Genomic DNA, 23,435 nt, shown 5'->3' with positions numbered 1-23,435 from the left:
CCAACTTTGGTGTGTCACAGCTTGATCCTGCCAGGCGTCCTTCTGTCTGTGCTGGCTGTGGAGTGGCAGAGTGATGGTTTTGGGTCTGCACTGCTGTTATCCATGCACTCAAGCAGCTCCTTGGGGAATGGGAATGCTGGTTGTGGCTCTGTGGCTCTCTGGTGCCTTTTAGGACTTGAGAAAAGTGACCAGAATAGTTGGAGAACAGTCAGTGACCAGTGATACTGTAGCTGAAGTTCTTCAGCATTTGGATTATGTTATTAAAAAGGGATTAGATGATATAGCTGGAATAGAGTGCTTTGAGATCAGCAGCAGAGCTGTGAACTGCAATCATGAGCATTACTAAGACTGTCATCCAGTGCCTAAAGACAAAAGTATAATTACCATGAGAAGGTCATTTTTCTAAGCAAAGGACAGTTGTAAACTGCCTTTACCAGGAAAAAAAAAAATCAGTATTTGTTGCATTGCATCATTGAATTATTCATCAAGATCAGACACTTTCTTGTTCAATTTACTTTGTCATTTTCTTCTAGCTTATTCTCAGCAGTTTGGATGAAAATATAACACAGTAGCACCTGCTTACAAGAGACATTCAATTCACTGGATGTCTTGATTGGAAAGACATTTGGTTTGGTCCGAGGTAAAATCAAATGCTCTTTGTTTTAATGGGATATTCATGTTTTATGGACAAATAGCTAGAATTGGTGTTATGATATCTTTCTTTTGACCTGGCCTTTTTATTTTAGTGAGTTATTTCAGACCCTTAATTTAGGATAAATGAGATTTACTCATGGATCAGGTCCTGCATCTTTCCTTCAGTTCCATACAGCCTGTGTTGAAACAAGTGTTTTCCCAGCAGTAAGATTTGATTGTCTAGAAAGGTGTAAACATTCCTTTTTCTGAAAGTGCTGCATGTATATAGGTGAAAATAACACTCTCTTAGGAAATTCTAGGCATGGTTAGATTGTTTCAAGACCCTGGTCAGGGTACTGAAATGAGTAAATAATAATTTCTCTGTCATTTCACAAGCTTTTCTTCTTATACACACGTATATAGAGAAACTCAGAAACACAGGATGATCAGAATCTGCCCCCATATGTTCCTCTCACCATGATCCCTTTTTTCCTCTTTTGTTGCTTTCCCCCATAATTTACTTCGTTTGCATATTTTAGTGTTTCATACCATGGTGCCTGAGTCAATTTTCTTTTGAATAATTAAACAGGTACATGCCCTTGGAAAGTCATTGCACCCTTTATTGCCACTTAATGTGTTAACTGTGAGGAATTGGGAAAAGATGTTGTGCATTTTTGTTGACTGCTGTTTTATGTGAGGGTTGGATGTGATGCAGTGAGAGGAACTCAGAGAATATGCTGGATTTTGGTGAACCACATCTCAGGTACTCAGAGGATGTACCCAGAGTGGAAAACGTTATTATTTTCCCATTTGAAAGGAAAATGTGAGCAGCCTCTTCCTTTAAAATAACAACAAAAATAATGATAATAAAAATAATAATTTAAAAAATAATTAATTGAGTCAGTGGCTATTCAGTGATGACCCAGGTTTAGCTGGGCCTGGGTTTTAGGTAGTGGAAGAATTTGACCTTTGCAGAAGCAAATTTAGAGAAAAGCATTGGTCAGAAGTCCTCTTTGCTGTGTTTTTGGGAGAAAGGAAAGAGAGAGAGAGTGGACAGGAGGAGTTTTTCAGCTTTTTAATGAAGGTAGCTGAGACTTCTCTGGAGGGATGACAGAGGCAGGTGGGGATTGGGGTGGATAACACCCTCTGAGCTGCTCTGGGGGTGGCTGGGCTAACAGGGAGGTTTCTGTAAGCAGTGCAGAGTTCCAGGTTCTCATTAAAACCCCCAGCCAGGTGAGCTTGAGCATAGCTGTGCTACAGATGCAGCTCTAGCAGTGATATTATAGGGATTTGTTAAATGGTGCTGGCTTGGATAAACAAGTCCGTTTCCATTGTAGGAACAAGGAGTGTGTGCCAGGGCAGGCCAATGGCAAAATGTTCTGTGCTAAATTGCTTTTTATTTTACTATTGTCTGGTAGTCATGCTTTACTTTACCCCCTCCTTTATCTAGTGAATGCTCTTAATTGTAAACATATTTCAGTGTCTTTGGTCACTCTAAATGACATTAAAATGTCTGTTTGCCTTCATTGCTCATTGGAGCCCTACTCTTTGCAATTAGGGTGCTGCTAGAAATTTATATTGATTTCCATGTGGGCTTTTTTTTTTTTTATCCTAAGGATAGGACATATCTCAGCTTAAATGCTACAAAATAAACCAAGGCAGTTTGTGGTTTTTTAATGCCAGCAAATAGGTTTTTGGGATTGTGTGGCTTGTTATCCAGCATGGAGAGAGAGCCAGAGAGAGATCCCAGCTGATCCCTGTGGCCAAGGCAGCTGCTGGGCTCCTGCTCTGTGGCAGGGAGGTGAAATCTCTTCTCCAGCTGTCAAAGGCAGAGAGAATTCCTCTAAAACATAAAACTTCTGCTTGGTCAAGCTTGAGAGGAAAGTGCAGACTGCAGCTTCTGCTTTTGATGTGTGAGTTGATTAATAAATGTAGAAACAGGAGGAAAAGGTTATGTCAGGGTGGGTTTGGGTTCAGTGCAATCAATAGTGATTTATCCAGAGAAAAGGGACCCCATCCATTGATACAATTTCCTTCTCTTGGCCTTTGGAAGAACTTTCCATAGAATTGCTCAGCTGTAGTTAAAGTATCCCCATGTCAGCATGGCTGATGTGTTCAGCCAAAAACTGTAGAAACATGCCTGATTTTGGGGTTCAGCAGTGGGAGAAAACATGGGGAATGTGGCAGCAGCTCATAAAAGAGCAGCCTCTTGAATTATGGAGATTAACATCTCAGGGAAGGCTACAGGCACAAAGCATACCTAAATAATGATCTTTGGTTAAAAGGCATCAGTGCCTTGGAGATAAAGAACTGCTATAGATTGTCAAAGAGATTATCAAAATCCCTCAAACCAGACAGTGTTAATGATGCAGATCATGAAATGTGTGGTGACTGAGATTTAAATGTGTGTTTTGATATGGATTGTATGATCACTCATCAAAGGATTCAGACCTGTTGTTTTTTTAGGAGTGTTTTCTTTACTATCTGAATCAAATATGTCAGCTCTGCAATCTGTGGCAGGTTAATTGAAATGCAGTGAGAGTGGAAAATCTGAGTCAAGCATGAGGTTGGCAAACTTAGTTTATCCTTCTATTTATGCAGATCTTTAAAAGTAACTGCTTAACTTGAGAATTGTTGGTGAAATTAGTGTGATTTTCCATCCTTCCTCACATAAGGATTTGGGCCATAAAGGAACAATTTCAAAGATGTCTTTTTTGGATGGATTGAGTGAAGGTGTATCAGGAGCTTGAAGAACATCTTATTATTAGTAGCATTGTACTTAAGTTTCAGTAGCCAGTGATGGACTTCATCTGACTTGAGTGAAATTCTGCAAGAGGCATGCCAAAAATATGCCAAGGTAATTTTTGTTGTCTCCTTTTTCCTCTGAAATGGTTATTTAATTACACTTGATGACATTGAGTGCACATTAGAGGGAGGCATTTATGATGATTGCTAAAGCAAAGGGTATTTCAGGTTCATCCTTTGTGAGCTGTTCTTGTTGTTCTGCCAAATCCATGTGCACCCTGCCTGTCAGAAACCTGTGCCACACCAAGCCAGAGCTCCTCACTGGGCTCCTGCCTTAAGACCAAGTGAGATCCTCAGACACAATCAGCAGGAGAAAAAGAAACTTACCAATCAGGAATTTTTAAAAGTCTTTGAACTACAGTGTGAGGGGCTGAAAATGTTCTTTTCTTCTCCTTAGCTGGACTTTTGTTTCCCATTGCAATGGACTCTTGGTGTCTTTAGCTTCTATTGATTGTGTGAGAACATGATGGCAACAAAGGATGGTTCAGGTCTAGGATGATACACCATGACCATGCATGCACCACACAGCTGCAGGGGATTGTGATAAGGACAGGAATTTAAAAAGCCCTTTGCCATCAGAAAATCCCCCTTTTTCAGTGGCATGAAGCTATTCATGTGTGGGAGCCTGTGTTTGTACTGAGGGGTTCTATTACTCAGTACCCAACAGTGCACCCTCCCTGGATCTAATATTTCATTTAAAAGCAATTTGCCTGAATAAAATAAAATATGCATGATGGGTGAACACAGATGAGCTCTGTTAATGTATTCTAATTAACTTGCTAAAAATATTTTAAAATCTTAATAAGCTTAAAGAGAATTTCTGATGATCAGATGCAATGTTAATGAGCATGGTATAAAAACATAAGAAGGTAAAGTGTAAAGCTGATTGGCAGTTGCAGTGCTGTCTGTGTACCTAACATTTTTCTTGGGGAAAAAAGGATCTTTGGGTTAAATTTTACCTTTTGTCTTGGTAGTAATTTCTCAAGATCTATTTCTAGAAAGCTTAATGAGCAAAACATTAACAAAAAAAAGAATTTACCTGTTTGATTTCGGGTGTAGTGGGAATTTTATTGCTTAATTATGCCTTAGAAAAACATGCTAAGGACATTTATAATAAAGTATCTGTGTTCTTTGTGTGTGGGAGAATGACTCTTTTCCTTTTATATATGCCATAAATCTCCGATTGTAGTCCTTTTTCTCTCTAGGCTATTAGGTTTCTGCAGACTGTATTTCATTCCTTAGCACCTATAGTTGCTTGGCAACAACATCTGATTTACATGAACCCAGCCCAGTGAATGAATAGTTACCTGGAACCTTTCTGTGCAGAAACCCTGAGAAACGTAGCAGTCTTCCCATTCACCATGACAATTATTAGGAAATATTAATTGCTTCTCTCTATTCATCTTTCCGTGGCCTTTGTTTTCCAGTTAAAGGGGAACAAACTGTATTCTCTGTTTAATTCTAGCCTGCCAGAGGTCACACAATTCATTTATAAGTAATCCACTTGGAGAGGAGGAGGTTTATTAATAACAGAAGGGTTTAGTGGTGCTCAGAGACCCAACTGGTACAAGTGGTCCCCAGTGCTGTGTTCTTTAGGTACAGAAAGAATGAGGTTCAGAGGAGTGGAGTAACTCAGCACAATCACACAGAGCAGGTCAGCAGGGCTATTTTTTGCTGTGAGTAGGTCTGGTGTAGTTTTTAGGGGGGAAAGTATTACCTCCTCAATTTATTTTCTTCTCTTCTTGACATATGAAACTTGATTGAACAAACAAAATAAACAGATTTTCTGCTACCTCAGCTAGTGTTCGGCGAGCAGTTACACCCTCCTATCAATTAATTCTCTTCTTGTGAAGTACTTTTCACCCTGTAGGTTATTTCTATTGAGAGGAGTAGGAGGTATGAAAAAGAAAAATCAAGAAGAAAAATTCTTCTCCAGCACTGAATGAACACAAACCAGTCTTACTGGACTAGGAGATGAAAAGCCACAGGCAATATTTGTGGATGCCAAAACAGTTGTAATAATTCTTTTGAAAAAATGTTTGAAGAAAACACCCAATTTGCCTTGTTTTGTAAGTTCTTTTCTGTTTTTCATCTGGCTTATCCTTTGCAAAAATAAAATATTGCTTGGGCTTTGACTCTTTTCTGTTGCATTTCCAGAGGCTTTTATTGATGTTGTTGATAAGACCCAAAGGCTGTGTGGAGAGAAGCAGAGCAGACCTGAGATCTGGTAGAGATCTGCTTTGCAAATCTAGATCCCAAACTGATTTTCCCCCAGGTTTGTTGTGCTTTGTGTTTCTCTAGAATGAAAATACATGATAGCATGCTCTTTCCTCTTGTCACTTGAGTGGCAATCAAGGTCAGGTCATTGCACCCTGTGCCTTTTAATTATATCCTGTGGCTTTAGGTAATGCTGAACTTGCAGCTCATTATTATTATTATATTTTCTCCTGTGGACATGTCTTGCTACTGATGCTCAGAGTCTGCAGATTAACTAATGCAGAATCGAATGCATTTGTGATCTAAGTAATGAAGAGGCCTTTGTTCTATTCTTGGTTGTTCTTCTGATTTTGTGTGACCTTGGGTGGCTCATTTATCTCCTTGCTTGCTTTTTTTCATTTTAACCTTCGATGGATGGTGTCATTTGTTGATTTGCCAATGTAATTTTCTATTTCCCTTAGAAGATTTGCAAGGTTGAATATTGCTAGATGAGGACAAATCTTTGTTAAAAATGAAACTGTGTTTTTTGTGTTCCTAAACAACTCAGTAACAAGCATTATTTACTGATGTGTGATCTGTCAAGCCACGTGTGGTACTTACAGCAGAGCTCTGATAAGCATGGGAGGGTGTGTATTTTGCTGTGTTTCAAGCACAAGTTTTTCATGTGTCAGAATATTTTGAGGAGATACTGAGCTGTGCTGCAATGCTACAGAGCACATTGAAAAAAAACTGGTTTTAGTCAGTGCAGAATGCCTAAGGTAGCAGTGACCTTCTAATTAAAACAAATTTTTTGGAATATCTTGCATGTTCCTGTCTCTGGGTGAACATCTCACCTTAGCCTGGGAACTGAGCAGCAGGAATTGTATGTTTGCATTTCCAGGGTTTCCAGAGGCACTGGAATGTGGCTCTGTGCAGAGCTCTCCAAATCCTGTGCTCCCTGCCATGGGGACCACAGGACACCTCACCTCGTCTCCCATGGCGCTGAGAGCATGAGCCTGGTGGAGCTACAGACATTCAAAGCCAGACCATTCTCCTCAAAAAGTTCTCCCAGGCAGTTTTCCAGTGAAAGGTCCTTTGTGATTTATCAGGAGTTTTTCCAAACTGCTAAATACCTGGATAGGCAAACTGACAACATGCAGCATCAGATGCTTCTAGGACAGACATTTTTAGTGCTCTTACCAACTCTGCTCTTTTTTTGATAGTGGTTTCAGAGGTGATGACATTTCTGCCAGGCAATGGTATTAGATCAGCAGCACTAAGCATCAGTGGTTTGTGGTCTTGAAATTACACCTTTTAATGAGTGGCAGAACTTAACTTCCTTAGCTTACCAAAAAGAAATACAAGATGTAATTTAATTGAGGTCTTTAAAGTGCCAGCATGTGAAGGGGAAACCCAATTTTAATAGTCATGTTTTAACTGGAAGGCTAAAGCCTCAAAGATCAAGTGACTAGAAGTTTAAAGAGTAAAAATGTAAATTATGGGAAGAGTGCAACTATTTGAAGGTATGAAGCATGAAAACAGCCAGTAGACACAGTAAATTCTCAGTCACTTTAGCTGAGGTTCTGTGTCTTTTTGAGGTCAGTAGTTCAGTGACTACAGATCTGGGCTGGAGGGTGGGATCACCATGTGAAAGTTGTGTGATCTCATTTAGAGATCAGATCAGTCTGAGCTTTTACTGTTTTGGAGCTGTCTGTATGTAAATTATTAAAAAACTGGATGTGATGGCCATATTTCAAATGCTAGGTTTGGATCTCCTCTAGGTTTTGGTTTCTGGCTGGTACTACCTGCTTCAGAACACTTTTTGAGAATCGGGTAATTTGTCACACTGGTTCCAGATTTCTTGTTTATTTGCTGAACAACAGGAATTCTGAGGTGGAAGCTGAAGGTAGAGGTGTTGCCAAGAGTCTACTAATAATTGGGGAAACGTAGGGTAAATCAAAGCAGGTTGTTTGTTAGGTTAAGCCTTTAATTGGAGCCTTGGCTACTTTATAAATGTTTGAACAACTGCTGAAAAGTTTTTGTGGTTATTAGTACTTTTCCCCAACACACAGTTCTCAGAATATTCAAGCCAAACAACAAAACAAAACAAAACACCCTAAAAAAAAGATTAAACCTGATGTAAACAGTTACATTATATATGAATCCTTTTAATCTTACTACTTCATGAAATATATTACTTATTTTTTCTTTAATGAACTGATTCAGAATGTAGAAATTAGACAATCTAGAGATAGCAAGGGTTTATTAAATTGCTTCTAGTAATTATGTCTCCAGGAGAGGACTTTCCTCCAATCCATTTTGAGTGTTGACCAAACAGATTTTCAGTGTTCATAGAATCATAAAAAGGCTTGGGTTGGAAGGGACCTTAGAGATCATCTAGTTGCAGCCCCTCTGCCATGTATTCCATCTCTTTCCTTAAAAGCTGCAGAGAAATATTTTTCAAAAATATTCAACCTCAATCTATTAAAATTCTTGGTCTGAATCTGCTGCTTTTCTTTTCCTCCTTGCCATAAACTCTAGTGCTGAGTTGAGGCGTTTTTAAAGTACCTTACCTTTGGAATTTGTCCCAGGCTTCATCATAATGTTCTTTCAAATAGAGATCTGTGTCTTAAAAAAAAATAAATTAAAAAATCGCTGTGAATTGATAAGCAATTGCAGCTCTGCAGTATTTCTATAAGAATTGCAAATATTTCAGGGGTCTTGTTGCAAGTGTGTCAATGTATATGTTATAACAATGTTATGACTATTGATCTGCTTGTTCCCAAAAAAGTCTTTACCACTCCTGTACCAAAGTTTTCCCTGCAGTATAATTCTGCTGCAGTCAATGAAGTTGAATTGTCAGTGGGGTTGTATCCTGAATAGATTTTGTTTTGTCTGTAGTACCTCTTGGGCTGTGTGTATTTTTTGGGGGTGATCTGCAGGAATTTAAACTGCTGTTAACAGATAATTTATGTGAGTGTTTTTCTTTCTTTATTTCTTCCCAAAGTCCATCAAGAAGGAGAAGGCTTTGAGTCAACATTAAATTTTAAATTAATCTGTGAACTGAGCTAGACTAGGAGGATTTTCAGTTAGCTGATTTGGTGTCTTTAAGCTTCAGCTTGTGAAGTACTGTGTTTTGTGTTGATTGAAACAAGGCCTTAGAAAAGCCAAAATTGACATCCTCATGAAGAACAATTTCTGCTATTGGAGGTATCTTGAGAACATAAGGTGGCTTGTGACTATCAGTGGTTATGAGCCTTGGTTACTCTACTGTTCCTACTCTGTTTCAGCTTGGCTGTTGCTCCTCTGCTCTTTTTAGTGGTGTTATTCTTGCCTTGCAGCAGTGTGAGCAAGAAGAATCATGCCTGGTCTCCCCCACATCGTTGTAGAGACTTTATCTATGTAAGTAGCATAAAAGTTGAGAATATTAGGCATATTTGTCATTGCTGCTGAGAAAATCAAGGTTTTTTTTTTCCCCCTCTGTTGGATTACAGCTGGTTTAATGGTAGCTCTGCTACAGTGGCCTTAGAGGCTGATGATCAATTCTATCTGTAAAAGTTGTTTTTCTTCCCCAGGCGCTGCATTTAAAAAAATAAGAATAAATTTTGTGTCTGGAAGATTTCTGACAAACGTTTGAGCAACCCCCAGTGAAATTAAAGCGTGTTACAAAAGATATGAAAACATCTTCACTTGCCAGTAGGAAAACAGCCATCCTCTATGGCAAACCTGGCTGCTTTTCTCAGTGATAAATTAGCTGGTAGTTCAAAGTGAAAGTCAGAAATACTTCTAAAAAACAGTTTTTGAATGGCTTTTACTTGGGCAATTGTATTGGCCTAAATAAAAAAAAAAAAACAAACCAAAACAAAAAACCCCCAAAACCCCAACCAGATTAAAAAAAACCCAAACAAAAACAAACAAAAAAACAAAAAAAGGAGACAAAAGCTGTATTCCATTACTTTTGCCTTGCACACATAGATATTATTTAGGACTCAGTCCTAGAACTCACAGGGACATAAAAGGCCATATTTGAAAGGGCTTAGACAAGAGCAATCTTTTACCATAGCAGGAGTTAAATTTCAATGTCTTTATATGAATAAAGAAAATTAGCATGAATTTTGGAGGAGTTAATAAGCAAGGAGGATGATTTTGGAACATTTGTTTGATAAATGGGACAAAATAACCATATATTTTTGGTTTGTTTCTGTTGTTTTTCTCTGGGATGAAAAGCTAGCAAATACTTTTTAAAAAAAATTATAGTGTTTGAAGTTAATCAGAGAAATAAAGGAGGGGCTGATACTTTTCTTGTTGCTTGCAAATTGTAAATTGCAGTTATTTGCAATCATGCTTATAACTGGCGTGGGTTCATGTGCATAATCAGCTGCCTTTTGAATGCATGTTCCATTGTTCTCTTTTATTTATGGATTCAGTTGTGATGAGAAAAATGTTATGAAGCTGTTTGGATGAAATCTTGGAATTGTCTTTTAAGAGCTTTGCAAGTCAGCAAATGCCTGGAGTTTGGGGTACAAATCAGGGCTGTGGGTAGCACTGAAAATTCAGATGAAAAAGTTGAAGTGTTTTCAGCCTCAAAATGGAAGGTCAAATTCTAGTTTTGGACTTTGAGGTGCATGAACCAGAAAAATTTTGTAGTGACACAGACACACTGTTTCTGTCCAGCTGAAATACAAACAGATCCAAAAGCCCCAAGGTCAGGAGTCATCCCACCAAATTCAGCATCTGGATCTCTTACCAGTCTGATCTGACCCACTCCTGGTGGAACAGGAGGCTGAATTTCTACCTCCAGTCTCCTTACATGGATGATGTGGCAGAAGATTTTTGGTGCTAATTGTCAGCATTACCCTTCTGATGGGTGTGAGTTTGCTGATATAATTATTTTTTCTCAATATATACATTTATCACTATACAATCATGGAATGCCCTCAGCTGGAAGGGACCCACAAGGATCATCGAGTCCAACTCCTGGTCAGACTGCTCAGGAAAGACTCACCCTGTGTCACTGGTTCCAGGGTCTCACTTGCTGAGCCCACTGGAGGAATGCTTTTTGGGCCTGCTCTTAATAAAATCTTTGATTTTCCTTCCACTTTTGGTTTTGATCTTCTTAAATATCTTCCTTTTCTGGGAAGGCATCAGTTCAGTGTTTGTAAATAAACAGTGATACAGGACTTCAGTCTTTTTGGGACCACTGACAAAGCTGAACATATTTAACCCTAATTTCCCTCTTTTCTCTGTGACAATTTTTTTTTCCTTTCCCTATGTACCTTTCAATGAGAGCAATATTTTGGCTGAAAGCAAGAGGCAGGGGATGAACTTTGACATCACTCAGTTCTTGCTGGATGTCTGTGAAAGGCACAATGGATATTTCTGTGTGCATAGTAATGTGCACAGAATGTGCTGCCTTCTCATCCTTGTGTGGGAAAGTGCCTTTTGCTCAGACTTCCCACATAAACAAACTTCTTTACTTGGGTCTTCCTCCCTCCTCCTGTCCAGTGGGAATCATTATTTTAGCTCTGTTTTGTTAGATCATTCACCACGTTCCACAGAAGAGAGTAAATCTCCAGAAGATGTGCATATGAGCAGGACAACACTGCCACGTGCAGCTGCAAACACTTTCTAGATAGGGTTAAAATCCAGCATCAGCTCTCTAAAAAATAATTAGTTTTCCAATAAGAAGGAAATAAACTGGTTGGTTAGGTACTATGAAGGGAGCTTTTAATTAAAAGATGTTTAAATCTGATTCTCTCAACTGTCAAGGAATTGAATTCATGAATTATGTTTGCTACAGTTGTTGTTGGGGTTTTTTTTTAGTAACACTGTGAAGTTCTCTTTGTGCAGTGCTGTAGGGGATGGATGGTAGCTCCTGACAGATTCAAGCACAGCTGGCTGAGAACACTGCTGGTGATGGATGAACAATGTCTCTGTTAACGCCTTTTATACATAAATGATGGTCTTGCTTTATTTATTTATAAGATGTATCCAATTACACATCTCAGAGCAAATGTCCACTGCTCAGTAAAGCACACAATATTGGCATTAAAAAGACAATCCCTGAAATCAGTGATCAATGCATTTTCCTCATTCTCTGCAGAGAGACTGAAATAAGAAGTAAACCTAAAATTCAGGAAATTCAAGTTGTTCTTTTGGGATCTAATCCTTGTCTGTAAGAAGTGACTGAAACTCAACCAGGGATGCTGTTGTCTGTGCTCTGGCCTCATGCAGAGTACCCCATTCACCTGAGATTTTGCTTCCATGTGGCTTGGATGGATCAATCCCACCTGTACAGCAGATCAGAGTCTGTTATCTCACAGTGATGACTAAAGTTCACTTGGCTGTAACCTGCTGGGATGTGCTTTGGTGAAGTGAGCCATCCTAATGACTTAAAGTGGAGGAGAACGAATGGTTTTGCCCTTCCTGGAGCTTCAGCATAGGGTTTTTGGGTGCTTTTACTGTGTGTCTGTGTTTGTACTCATGAGTTGATCCAATTTAGAACTTGAGCTGTCCAACTGATGTTAGAAACTTCACAGTGTAAATTAAGTTAGTTTCTTTTATCAGGTAGGTTAGCTGCATTCTGAAATAATTATTAGTATTTTTCTACAAAAGAATTAGCCTGGATTAAGGTGGGTGAGCAGATAAATCAGCATTTATCAAACACTTTTAATAATCTGCATAAATCAAACACTTTTAGACCTGAGATCTGGTTTGGCCTTCTGGAAGACACCTAACTCAGCTAACAGTGGGGTAAATGCATACTCTTGTGTGGTTTGTATTGAATAGCAAACACACTGTAAATCCACCTCTACTTTTCTTACAACTTATTGGTATAGAAGTGCCTTGAAGTACAGCAATGGCAGAAATTGATAATGTAGCCAAAACCTGAACTTTCTGACCTCTCAAGGAGTAAGTCTCCCATCAATTCCTCTATTCCAGATGCAAACATTTGGGATTTTGTGGAGCAGAAGCCCTGAGACAGAGAGCTGGCATGCAGCTGGAGGTGCTGGAAGCAGCTAAGATGTGTTTGCTGCTCTCACAGGGGTAGCTGCTGTTTGGCTTTGCCACTTTGATGTTTTCCACTGCTCTTTCCTGATGCTGGGAGCCCAGCAGTGAGTTTGGCCCCTTTCCCGAGGCACTGGAGAGCAAGCCTGCCTTATTCTTTGGTTTGAGCTGCTGGCAAGTGTAGCCAATGTCTTTGTTTCTCATTCTGTCTCGCTGGCTGTCTCTGAAATGTGGTGTTTTTGTGTGGGATATGGTAGTTCTGCAAGAATTTATATTCGCAACAAGGTTTAGCAAGACAGAATTGTGGCTACCAGGCAAGTAATTTAGAGTTTGGTCTGGTTTCTAGGAACAGAGGCTTACCAGTTATTTTTCACTGGTTTCTGTGCTATTATGTTGTTGTGATAATCTTGGCAGGAATCTGTCACTCTGTGTTGGTATAATTGAAACTTGTTTTCCCTGAGGAATCACTCTGCTGTTTGTTTTATTTGTTTACTGACATTGACAGAGATCCTAATGGCTTTTAAAACCCAATTTGTGCATCACTGAATATCCTCCAAAGAGGAAAATAAAATTAAATTTATCAGTAAAATAGGGTCCTCCATGCAATGCTTTGTCTGGGTCTTGGGCTCCACCTGAGCACCCAGATGGGGGTCTGGAAATGGTGTGGTGAACTGCATCTTCTGATTATTTCTAATTCTTTCTCCAGGGCTTTTGTCATTAAGATACTTGAAAGGATAAAAGACAATAAGTTATTTGGGGCATCAGTGTAAGTTGCCCAACTCTGCCTTGTGAGAAACAAATTATCTTTAGCTTTTATTAAAAAGGAAGTTAAGATAACAAAACAATAACCACAGCAAAATTTCCCTTTTGGGAGGGTATACATGATGGTATCACTTATTATTGCCATAAATCAGGGTAATTAAGTGTTTAGATTTTTTTAATGTATGATATCAAAGTGTTTATGCATTTATTTTGTTTTAAGCCTTTGAAGAACTTCGGTGAGACCGTTTGGACTATTTATGTTTGTAATGCCTTGCTGAATTGTGATTATGGATAGATATGTGGCTTTTTGCATGCCATGCTCCAGAGGAGAATGCACACAAATAAATGATGGGGCACAGGACAGACATTCAGGAATGCAGGAGAAAGGATGGGTTTCTTTAAAGACTGAAGAACACAGGATACTTTAAAGCTGCAGGTTTGCACTGTATGAAGATTCTGATTTTTTTTTTTTTTAGTGAAGTGATTTAGACCATCTCTAATTGCCTTTTGACACACTTCCTTGTCATTCAAGCGCATAGGGATTGCCCAGGTTTCAGTGAACTCTGCCTGTGAACGTCATGAGGAGATAAGTTTGGAAAATACTGCTGATTTTAAAGGTTATCTGTCAGTTTTTATATATACAGCTATGAGCCAAACCAATCTGACCTCAAACCAGAGCTGTAAGATAATAACACTTGGCTTTCTTACTGTGTATCTCCTTTGCAAATCTCCCTGACATTGATAGCACCATAATAATAATAATAGATCTGCAGTATTTATGTTACCTCTTCTAAAGAAGTGTTCTAAAGTGCCTTGGAAAGATGGGTAATTAGTGTTATCTCCTTTTTTACAGGAGGTAAATTAGAGGTACAGCCACAGAACCCTGACACTCATCTCCTTGTTCTCACTGCTTGGTTCAGTAGTACAAATCTTGACCATATGCACTTTCACTCTGATTTGTACTTTTTGTTGCATTGCAGTGCCTAGAACAAGGATTTTGGCTACTGGTGGTGCATCCCACAATAAAAAGATCTTACAGGTAAGTAGAAAATCAGATCCTGAACTGAACTTGTAGTTACATTTCCATTTTTATTTTGTTGTACCGAATCCAAATCACTGCATCTGCACAGGAAAGTGTGGATATGGAATTGTGAATCTGCTGCAGGGCTTTGGGGTTTTTCTTCAGGTTTAGCATGAAAACCCAGTGTTAATTTTATATTGAACTTAAAGTTTCTTTCACACTTGACTAGTTTTATGAATGTGTATTTGAAGCACTGGTGATTTCCAGGTCTCATCGCTTACATCAAATCAACCAGCAAAGAAATCAAGAAGAAACTCCTTATATAATACCTGAGACTTTTTTTGTCATTCAGATCAAAGCTGAACCATTGGTTGCTTTAAACTGAAGGGGAGTTACGCTGGTGTTGAACACTGAAAAAACCCAACCACAAACAAACAAACAAACAAACAAAAAACCAAACACCCTCAATACAAATCTCAACCCACTGCCTTTTTGTTAGTTATTAGCATGATATTATAAACAGGGAGCAGCTACACTTCTGTATGGTCTTTCTCTTCCCAATTTCCTCTTTTGCTGCTGCTGCTGCACATCCAGGCTGGGTCAGATCCTCCATCCATCTTCTGGAGGGCAGAGAGCTGTGTGCTCTCTGTTTCTGCCCACTGAGACTTGGCAAAGCCTCTCTCACAAACAGGGAGAGGCCTCTCACCTGGCTTTCCACAGCACAGAGTGAGACATCTGGATTGGGATTCATGCTGCCCAAATCCAGTCAGCTGTGATGTGATGTCTGTTTACAATCTGTCAACCCTGTGATAGTCGGGGGAGATCCCGTCTGCTGCAGTGCAGAGGAAAATGGATGGTGTTTAAACTTAACAAATGTAAATGTCTCCCTCTGGGTGATCCTGAGCTTTCTGGGCTCCAAGGGCTGCCTTGACAAGTTCCCCTTTAACCACAGGCTCCAGCACTGACCTGGAGGTAGACATGCACACCAAAAGTCTTAATTTTGGGCCAGGTCTTGTCACTGGTGATGGTGAATGAGGGTGAAATGTTTTTTGGGGATGCCAATCCCTTCCCATCAGCTCCAGAGAGTCGAGGCCAGCCTCAGCTGCACTCCATTCTCTTTGACAATTGCTGTCAATTCTCTGCTCCACAAAACCTGAGCTGGATTAAATGGAGGTCGAAGAGCAAAAAAGCAAAAAGCTGTTTTCTCCTAAGGCATCTAAACCACGTGTGTGTATAACTGCTGGTTGCACAGCTGATTGGGGAGCAGCAATTTTGGCATGTTTTGCCTGCAGATGTCACTTCTCTTGATCTGCTTTGGTTACTTTGCCTAAGAATGTGACATTGGGAAATTAACTGATTGGTTAATTGCTTAAAACATTGGTCCTTACAGGAGTAATTCTGCTAAGGATACAGCAGGAAAGATTGAATTCACAGCTGAGTTTGTTTTTAAAGCTGTATTTCCAGCTTAGGTGTCAGGAGGATCTCCTTGCTGCAGAATGAAGGCAGGGAACTGAATATTCTTAAAATATGTGATTTGGTAACATACACAGATGAAAAATCATGGGGATTGGGAGAATGGTGTCTGGGGTGTTTGCTTTTCATGTATACCAATTCAGCTGTTTTAAAACTCATTAGAAGTGTCTTAAAATAATATGATCAATACAGTGTCATTCACTTAATCACTGGTTAATTGGATCTTTCTTTTTAATTTAATCAAAACCTCAGAAACCATATCAGTTGCATAAAGAATAACAGCTTCCACCCTTATCATGGTCAATTTTGGATAATTTGTTCCAGGGCTATAAAAGACTATCATTTAATTAATCAACGTTCAGTTACTCCTATATTTTACACCACAAAAGAGGCAACTTAGGAAAATCTGTTAAAAAAATTTAATAGGGCAGCTTTCTCCACAGTTCCAGGAAGTTCTTATAACATATGGGGTGCTTGATTAATGACCACATGGAACGCAGTGAAATATCTTAAACAGTAAAAGCTCTAACAGTTTCTTTTTAAATTATTTGTGAGAGGTACCACAGTTCCAAATGACTTACCAAATATATGAACTTTGAATAATTTTTATTTTATAATCGTTGTAAAAAATGGTGTGTGTTAAATTGTTAAAATGTTATTTGTAGCATTACAGCACTTATTAGCAATCAGTATAGAGCTGCATTGTATGAGGCTCTGCAGAGATTATAAAAAAAATAAAATTGTTGTCCAAAAGATTGTACAATTTAAACTTAAGAAATGCCTACTAGAGAATGAGGTGAAGATGCAGATGGGTAATGTGTTGAAATAAGGTGATAGCATTGGCTGGCAGGATGGGCAGTGGGACCAGTGCTCTTTGACCTTACAATTTACAGAGGACTTTTTAATAAATACCATGATTAATTTTTCATTTGTCCTCTGGCATTGAAGCTCATGTGTTGCTCAGTGCTTTCAAGTGAAGTTAGGCAATACTGACTTGGCTGTCTTACCAAAAGAGAGCATTTTAAGTGTATAAGCTCAGGCTTTCATTTGATTCCAGTTAGCAACCAGCCACTTTTGTTTAAAATTATGCAAACCACTGGTTTTCAAAAGTTTTGATTTGCAGATTCTCCACAAAATTTCAGAGAAAGAAAAGTCCTTCAGAAATTTCACGTACTATGTATTTCTGTAGATGATATGGATTGTATTTCTTAGTCATCTTTTATGAAGCCCTGAGGTCCATCATCAGCAGGGATGTAAATTCCATGGTCAGGGCTGCCTTGCACTAATTCGAATGGTTTGGAATGCTGGACAATCTGGCCTTATTTTAGACTCAATTGCATGGATTTAAGTCAGGTGAGACACTTTTCCCTTTGGCGACAGTAATAAAACCAGCACAAGTTATATCTGAATTGTTGCCTGCTTCTTGTGTTGCTCAGCCTGAGGGACACCTGCAGTCGTAGAAATAAAAATGGAAAGCATTTGTTGACAATGTTTTTGGAAAGGAGTCATCGAGCCTCCTATGTCCCCACCCAAATATGTCTTAATTTTTCCCCTTCTGTATTGTTTTTCTAAACCTGCACTGTGGGGAAGAGCACATGTACTCAGTGGATGTGAGGTGCTGATGGTGTTGATTTCAATGCTGAATGACGTGTGGTCGAATAACTTTAGTATCTGTTGGATACCATAATAATTCTTTGCCTGTAAAATTTTATTTGTATTACTCAAGCCAAGTGTCTCAATCTATGTTCATAGCTAAGGTTCCCTTAAAACCAGGAAAACTCCTGGTAAATGTAGACTCTGTGTAATCAGCTCTTGTGTCATTCTCCCTGCTGATCCTAATAGGATGGGAATGGTGGAGATAAAGAAGAAAGGCTTAGCAGGCATTCGTATTGCTGGAGCTTTATTTTTATGCAAGTTGAGAACTGAGGAGCCATGCCTGGTTCTTCCCTTCCCCTTCCCCTTCCCCTTTCCCTTCCCCAACACAAAGGAAGCAAACAGGCTCCAGCTGTGGGTTCCTCAGCAGATCTCCTTGCCCTGACATAAGCCTTTAGCACGGGCTGGTTGTGTGAGGTTTTGGGGAATGACACTTGAATGCTTGAACCCAGGCACCTCTGAACTTTTAACCAAGAGATCTGGAGAGAAATGGGACTTTATTTCCTGGCTGCAGTTGCCTCTGTAGGTCAGAATTACCAACACCCTGTTGTGTGACAAGTTCAGGCCTCACTGTAGCCTGTAGTGCTTCTTTCCAGTGAGTAGCTGGCTGGGGTGTGGGACAGCTGCTTGTGTTCCTGAGAAGTGATGGAGGATTGCTTACCCCTTGTGTTTCATGGATGCTTTGATGCTCCTCAGGTCCTGTCTGACGTGTTCAACGCTCCTGTGTTCACCATCGACACCGCCAACTCTGCCTGTCTGGGAAGTGCTTACAGAGCAATGCACGGTGAGGCTGCCAGGAGATGCCTGAGAGCAGTCAGGGAATTTAATTTCACTTGGTTAATACTTGGGATTAACATTGCTGAACATGAGGGGGGAGTAAAGCTGTGCACTTCTGACTGGCAGGTCACACAGGTCAAAGAGGGATTTTTGCTCTGAGTACACTTGGATTAGGCCAGAGAATATCATTTACATTATAATTCCAAGCCTGGTGGCTGCTTCTCAACTGAGGGACAGGGCATGGGAAGTGTTGGTACTGTCTGGGGAAGGTCTAGGACCTTAACATGTTGAGTTGCTGTGTCCATGGAAGAATAGAGCCAGCTGGAGGTGCTGGTGCAGCCTGCTGCCCCAGCTTGTGGGCTGGGCTATAAACTGGGTTGCTAAAATGGCCAAACCAAACAAAAGGTCGATCCCAGCAAAGATCAATAAGGGCAGGGACAACAAGACCAGTAATACTGCTGGCCAGAATTAAACCTGTAGTTATCTTCCAGCTTTTAAACATCAAATTGAAGGATATGCAAGGTGTCCTGGGCTCCATGTCCTTTCTCTTGTAAAAGCATAAATCTTGGGATACTCTTAGGTTGACCAGTCATTCTGCTTGCTCTACTGCATCACTCACTGTAATACAACAGTCCAAGCCCCAGGTTTAACATGTTAATTAACTTACATCTGTTAATGCATGCAGGTGTGTGTTAAGGATGGACTGTCTGCTATTGAAGACTTGAATCCCAGGCATGAATTTTTTTCATATATTTTAAAATGGTTTCTAATATCTTGTAACTTAACAATTCAAGGAATGTGGAAGTCCTTATTTAGGTCAACTTTAGTTAGCTTCAGTTTGATTAGAAGCTTTAGGATTTGGACCTTAAGACATGGGTAACTTCTCCTAAATTCATGTAAGACCATGGGATTGCAACAAGCATGGAAAAGATAGCATCAGCCATCAGAAGAAATCAGCCAAGTTTTAATTTTAGAAGAAAATTCTGCTGTCACATTATAGCATCTGAAGACTACACACTCTCTTGCATTTGAAAACAGCACAGAAAATTGCACAACCAAAACCTGAGTTGGTGTGTTTAATGCACACAGCATGCTCTCCTCTTTATTTCCAGAAAAGGCACAAGGCTTCTGTCAGGCTTTTGCAGGATGGTGGAAACAACACTTGAATTATCAGCATATTTAAAGCCACAATGGGACCATTTTTACACCTTGTGGGTCGAATTTCCAACCTGTTTTTCTTTATATTCAAACTTTGCCTGCTGCTTCAGAAGCCTTCCAGCACCTAATGTTTCAGGCAAATTCCTTGTCCTTGAATTCAAGTGAAATGAGGAGCCATCATTAAAGTTTGTGTGGATATTCTGTGTGTGTGGGAGATGTGCATTCCCCTTGCCAGCTTGGCATCTGAGATGTGGAGGCTTGGCTGACAGAGCGTTTCAGCGAGGATTTCGGATGCTGTGCTGATGGAGGAACTCCTCGGCTCACGTCCTCTGCCAGCCAAGCCCCAGGGGGTTTGCTGTGTGTGTTCCTAAATGGCATTTTTGATTGATGCTTTCAGCTGCCTCTCTCTTGGCCAGGCAAAGGAATTGAGGGAAAGTGAGGACTTGCTAATATAAATGAAATACTGGTGGCAAGGGCTCTTTAATAATATTACAATGTGCATCTGGGGTGTTTCACAGTTAGCCTGGGGTTCTTAGCAGGTGTACAGGGAGCTCCTGAAATGCTGTGATTCACTCACAAAGCAAAATGCTGTAGTAGCAGAACTCCCCTATTATTCTGCCTCCTTACATATAAATATATTTAATAATTTGTAGCATATTTTCTTGAAAGTGTTTTCACTTCATTTTTATGTTTAGTCACATTTTGTCCTTGAATCCCTTGCTTCCACATATTTTCACTGCTGTTTGCTGTGTTGTTGTAACCATAAATAATTACTGATATTGTTGAGTAGCATTTCTGCTGCTTACCTATTCCCCAGGGTATGAATTGAGTGATTGGCAAAAACTCAATCACAGAGTCCCCACTTCCCAGGCTAGCTCATAGGAATGTAAGATCTTCTGCCATTTATCCTTCAATCCTGAATGCTGACCTGACCAGGGAAGATCAATATAATGTATTAATTTGCCAGGGAGTCAAGGCACATCCCTCATCGTGTTTTTTTGCATTGATCAGGATTGTGATTCTCATTGCAGGACTTGTAGCTGAGAGGAATGTGTCCTTGGCTGATGTTGTGAAATCAGCACCAGAGCCCAGATTGGCTGTTACACCCACCCCAGGGGCTGAGGAGGTGAGCAAACTTGGGAATACCATTTTTCTTTTCATTCCCTGTCTGCTTCAAAATGTAGGGGTTTGCTAATTCTTCTGGTGAAACAGATTTATTGAAGAAATACTTGGTTACACAGTTCTTATTCCTTTTTGTGAAGACAGATTTGATTTTGGGAGATCTTTGGTGTTGTAATGATGCAAAAATCTGATCCCACCGTCCAGGTCTGTGAGAGTGAATTTCCCTAACAGGGTGTGATCAGAGAGCAAAATCTCTTCCTTAAGAAACAGAAAAAGTTATAAAATAGGTTGAATTTGGCTACAGGTCAGTCAGGTTGTAACTGATAATTTTGACAAAATAGCCTGGACTTGTTTGCAGCAAGCAGCATGGAAAAAAGGGTGGTGACTTGTGCTTTCTGGCTTCTTGGAAAACATCCCCGAAAATCCTTCCTGTCTGATTGTAAACAGTGGCCAGCAATTGTATATATTCACTGGTAGCTCCCAGTTGGAAAACATGCCAGCTGGGAGGATTCAGTAGGCACAGGTCCTTGGTGCTGTGCCCATGCTGTGAATTTCAGCACGTCTGAAGGTGAGGTTTGTGCTTTATGGCCCTCGTAGACTAAGCAGAAGAGATAGTGACTGCTGGTAACTCTGTGATTCCAGCCCTTGTAAAACCAAGGAAGGAACCATTGTCTCAGGCTCTCCAGTGCAAGCCTGCACGTCTCACTCTCAGCCAACACTTTAGTTTACAGCAGCTTTTGAAATATAATGTATAACAAATAAACAATATAGTGAGATGCCTAGAGAACACGTGTGAATAACAAAGGTGAATCTCACTAAGGTCTTCAGCTGTGCAAAAACTTCTTTTACATCAGCACAGCCTTGCGCACTCTACCATTTATGAGATTTGGATGTGCCCTAACTACAGGCAACAAGGTTTTAAAGCTTTTCTTTAAACTGGGAAATTAATGATCTGCCAAAACTACTAACTCCAAGCTACATGTGTAGAGGAGCACCAGATATCATCATGAGTAATAATACAAATGATCATGCTGCATTGTGCCTGCCAGCGTATTATTTAATTATTAACTGAGATGGAGGAGCTCAGTAATCGAATAGAAGTCCCCTTCAGAAATATTAAGACATTGAATAATTTAAACTTGATTGATCTGATCTCATTTACTCAACCTTCCCCCCTCATTTTAAAAGATAAAATAATTAACAGCAGTGGCCTGTGCCACGTGTGCTGCAGCTGAAGCTCTCTGCAGGGAGCACACTGCAGGATCAGCTCCCTGGTGTCTGACTCAACCTCACGTCGCTGCCCTGTTCCCCCAAAAATGCTGTGTGCTGAAAAGCTGCCAGGCTGTCTGGGGTGGAGGTGGGGAGAGCTCAGAGCCCTGCTTTTGACCCCCTGGTGCTGCTTCAGCTATAAAACTCAAGGGCAGGGAATACAGCTGTCACTCACAGGGGCCTTGCAAGCACCTTGTACCCTGCAGGGGCCAACCAAACCTGGCTGGGGAGATCACTGGGGAATTTATCTACCTCTTTCTAGTTTGTTCTCTGCATAAAATGGCCTGGAAGCTATAAGAGTTAATTATCTCCTTCTCAATACTTTCCTTTTCCACATGGTTAGACTTGGCTCTCATAGCACATCTTTTTATTGGTTTTAAATGATGTACAGTAGTGAATTGTTTCCCCAGTAGATAGGAATGAATGACAGGGAGGTAGAGGCCAAACAGCATGTGAAAGAATAACCATTCCTGCTCTTCAGCTTAGCTTTCCAGCTTAATTCCATTAAAATCAGCTTCTTGCAATTACATATTCCACACCATTCCTTTTTTCTTCCTGCCTTACAATTTTGCAGTTGATGGTGGATTCCCTGGCTAGTTTCATGGCTGTGAAACTGCAGAAAGCCAGAGGGCCTGTCAGTAATACAGTGTGTTAGCATGAACAGTGCAGTAAAAATTCATAATGCAATGAGTCAGTTTGATTCTGTTTTATACAGAGCTGCATCTCCCTGTCCATCCAATTTCATTCTGTTGAGGTTAGAGCCTTTCACTTAAATGATAGTTCTTTTTATAAACTTCAAAGTCATCCCGAGGTTAAGTCCTGTCTTGCTGAGGAGCTCTTCTGAAAGAGTCTGGCTCACCAATGTGAAATTCCCCCAACCACTTCTTTACATTTTTTGGACGGCTACAGCTAGATCTTGGCAGGGTGGAGAAAAAACAGGTCATAACACAGCAATCTGCTCTGGTTTCATCCTTTCTTCCTGGTATAGGTTGGAGACAACATGTGTTAGATCATTGGAGAGAGGAAAGCCTCCTATAGACAGAGGTCAAATGGGACAGTTTGATGTAGCTTCTCCTTCATTGCCAAGGCTTATGCCCTCAGTAGGGGTTTCCAGGAACCAAAAATGCAAAAAGAGTCCCTTTGATTTCTGAGGGACCATTTGTGATAATGAATGTGATTTAAAAAAGCAAGGGCAGGGCACACAAAGCAGCTCTTCTGGTTCAATTAAACTGATGGGCAGGTAAAATAGAATAAAGTCACAAGATGGGGAACACAGAGCTTGTGGTGGGTGATGAATTAGTAGTTAGTGGAAACTGAAGTCTCAAAAGTTCCAACTTGCCTGCCAACAATGTGACTTTGTCCTCTAGCAGACCATCCTGCCTTGAAGAGACCATTTCAGAGAGGATGAGTCCCTCTCTGTGGGTATGACCCCAAGTCTCTTACCTGAACCTGATTTCCCAGTATTTTTGTAGGATAGGACTATTAATCTGAGCTTGTTTCTAATTCTGTCAATACCCAAATGGGTCATGAGGTGTTCTGGTGGAAACCACTGTGGTGA

At 40.1% G+C, this 23,435-nt stretch overlaps 1 protein-coding gene across 2 annotated transcripts in view; it reads left to right on the top strand.

The window, feature by feature from the left end:
• XYLB (xylulokinase) overlaps positions 1 to 23,435 on the top strand; it is an 81,609-nt gene that overhangs the window by 53,025 nt on the left and 5,149 nt on the right. For both annotated transcript variants that reach the window (XM_085050212.1, XM_085050211.1), the window contains 3 exons: positions 14,385 to 14,443; positions 18,248 to 18,335; positions 20,518 to 20,612. In XM_085050212.1, coding sequence (XP_084906338.1) covers positions 14,385 to 14,443; positions 18,248 to 18,335; positions 20,518 to 20,612 — 242 coding nt within the window. The remainder of the gene's footprint in view (positions 1 to 14,384; positions 14,444 to 18,247; positions 18,336 to 20,517; positions 20,613 to 23,435) is intronic.

This window comes from Lichenostomus cassidix, chromosome 2 (genome assembly GCF_008360975.1).
Source record: "Lichenostomus cassidix isolate B80296 chromosome 2, HeHo_3.0, whole genome shotgun sequence".
NCBI classification, from domain to species: domain Eukaryota; kingdom Metazoa; phylum Chordata; class Aves; order Passeriformes; family Meliphagidae; genus Lichenostomus; species Lichenostomus cassidix.
Note: the sequence above shows the minus strand (reverse complement) of the source record. Positions and strands in the feature narration are given on the sequence as shown.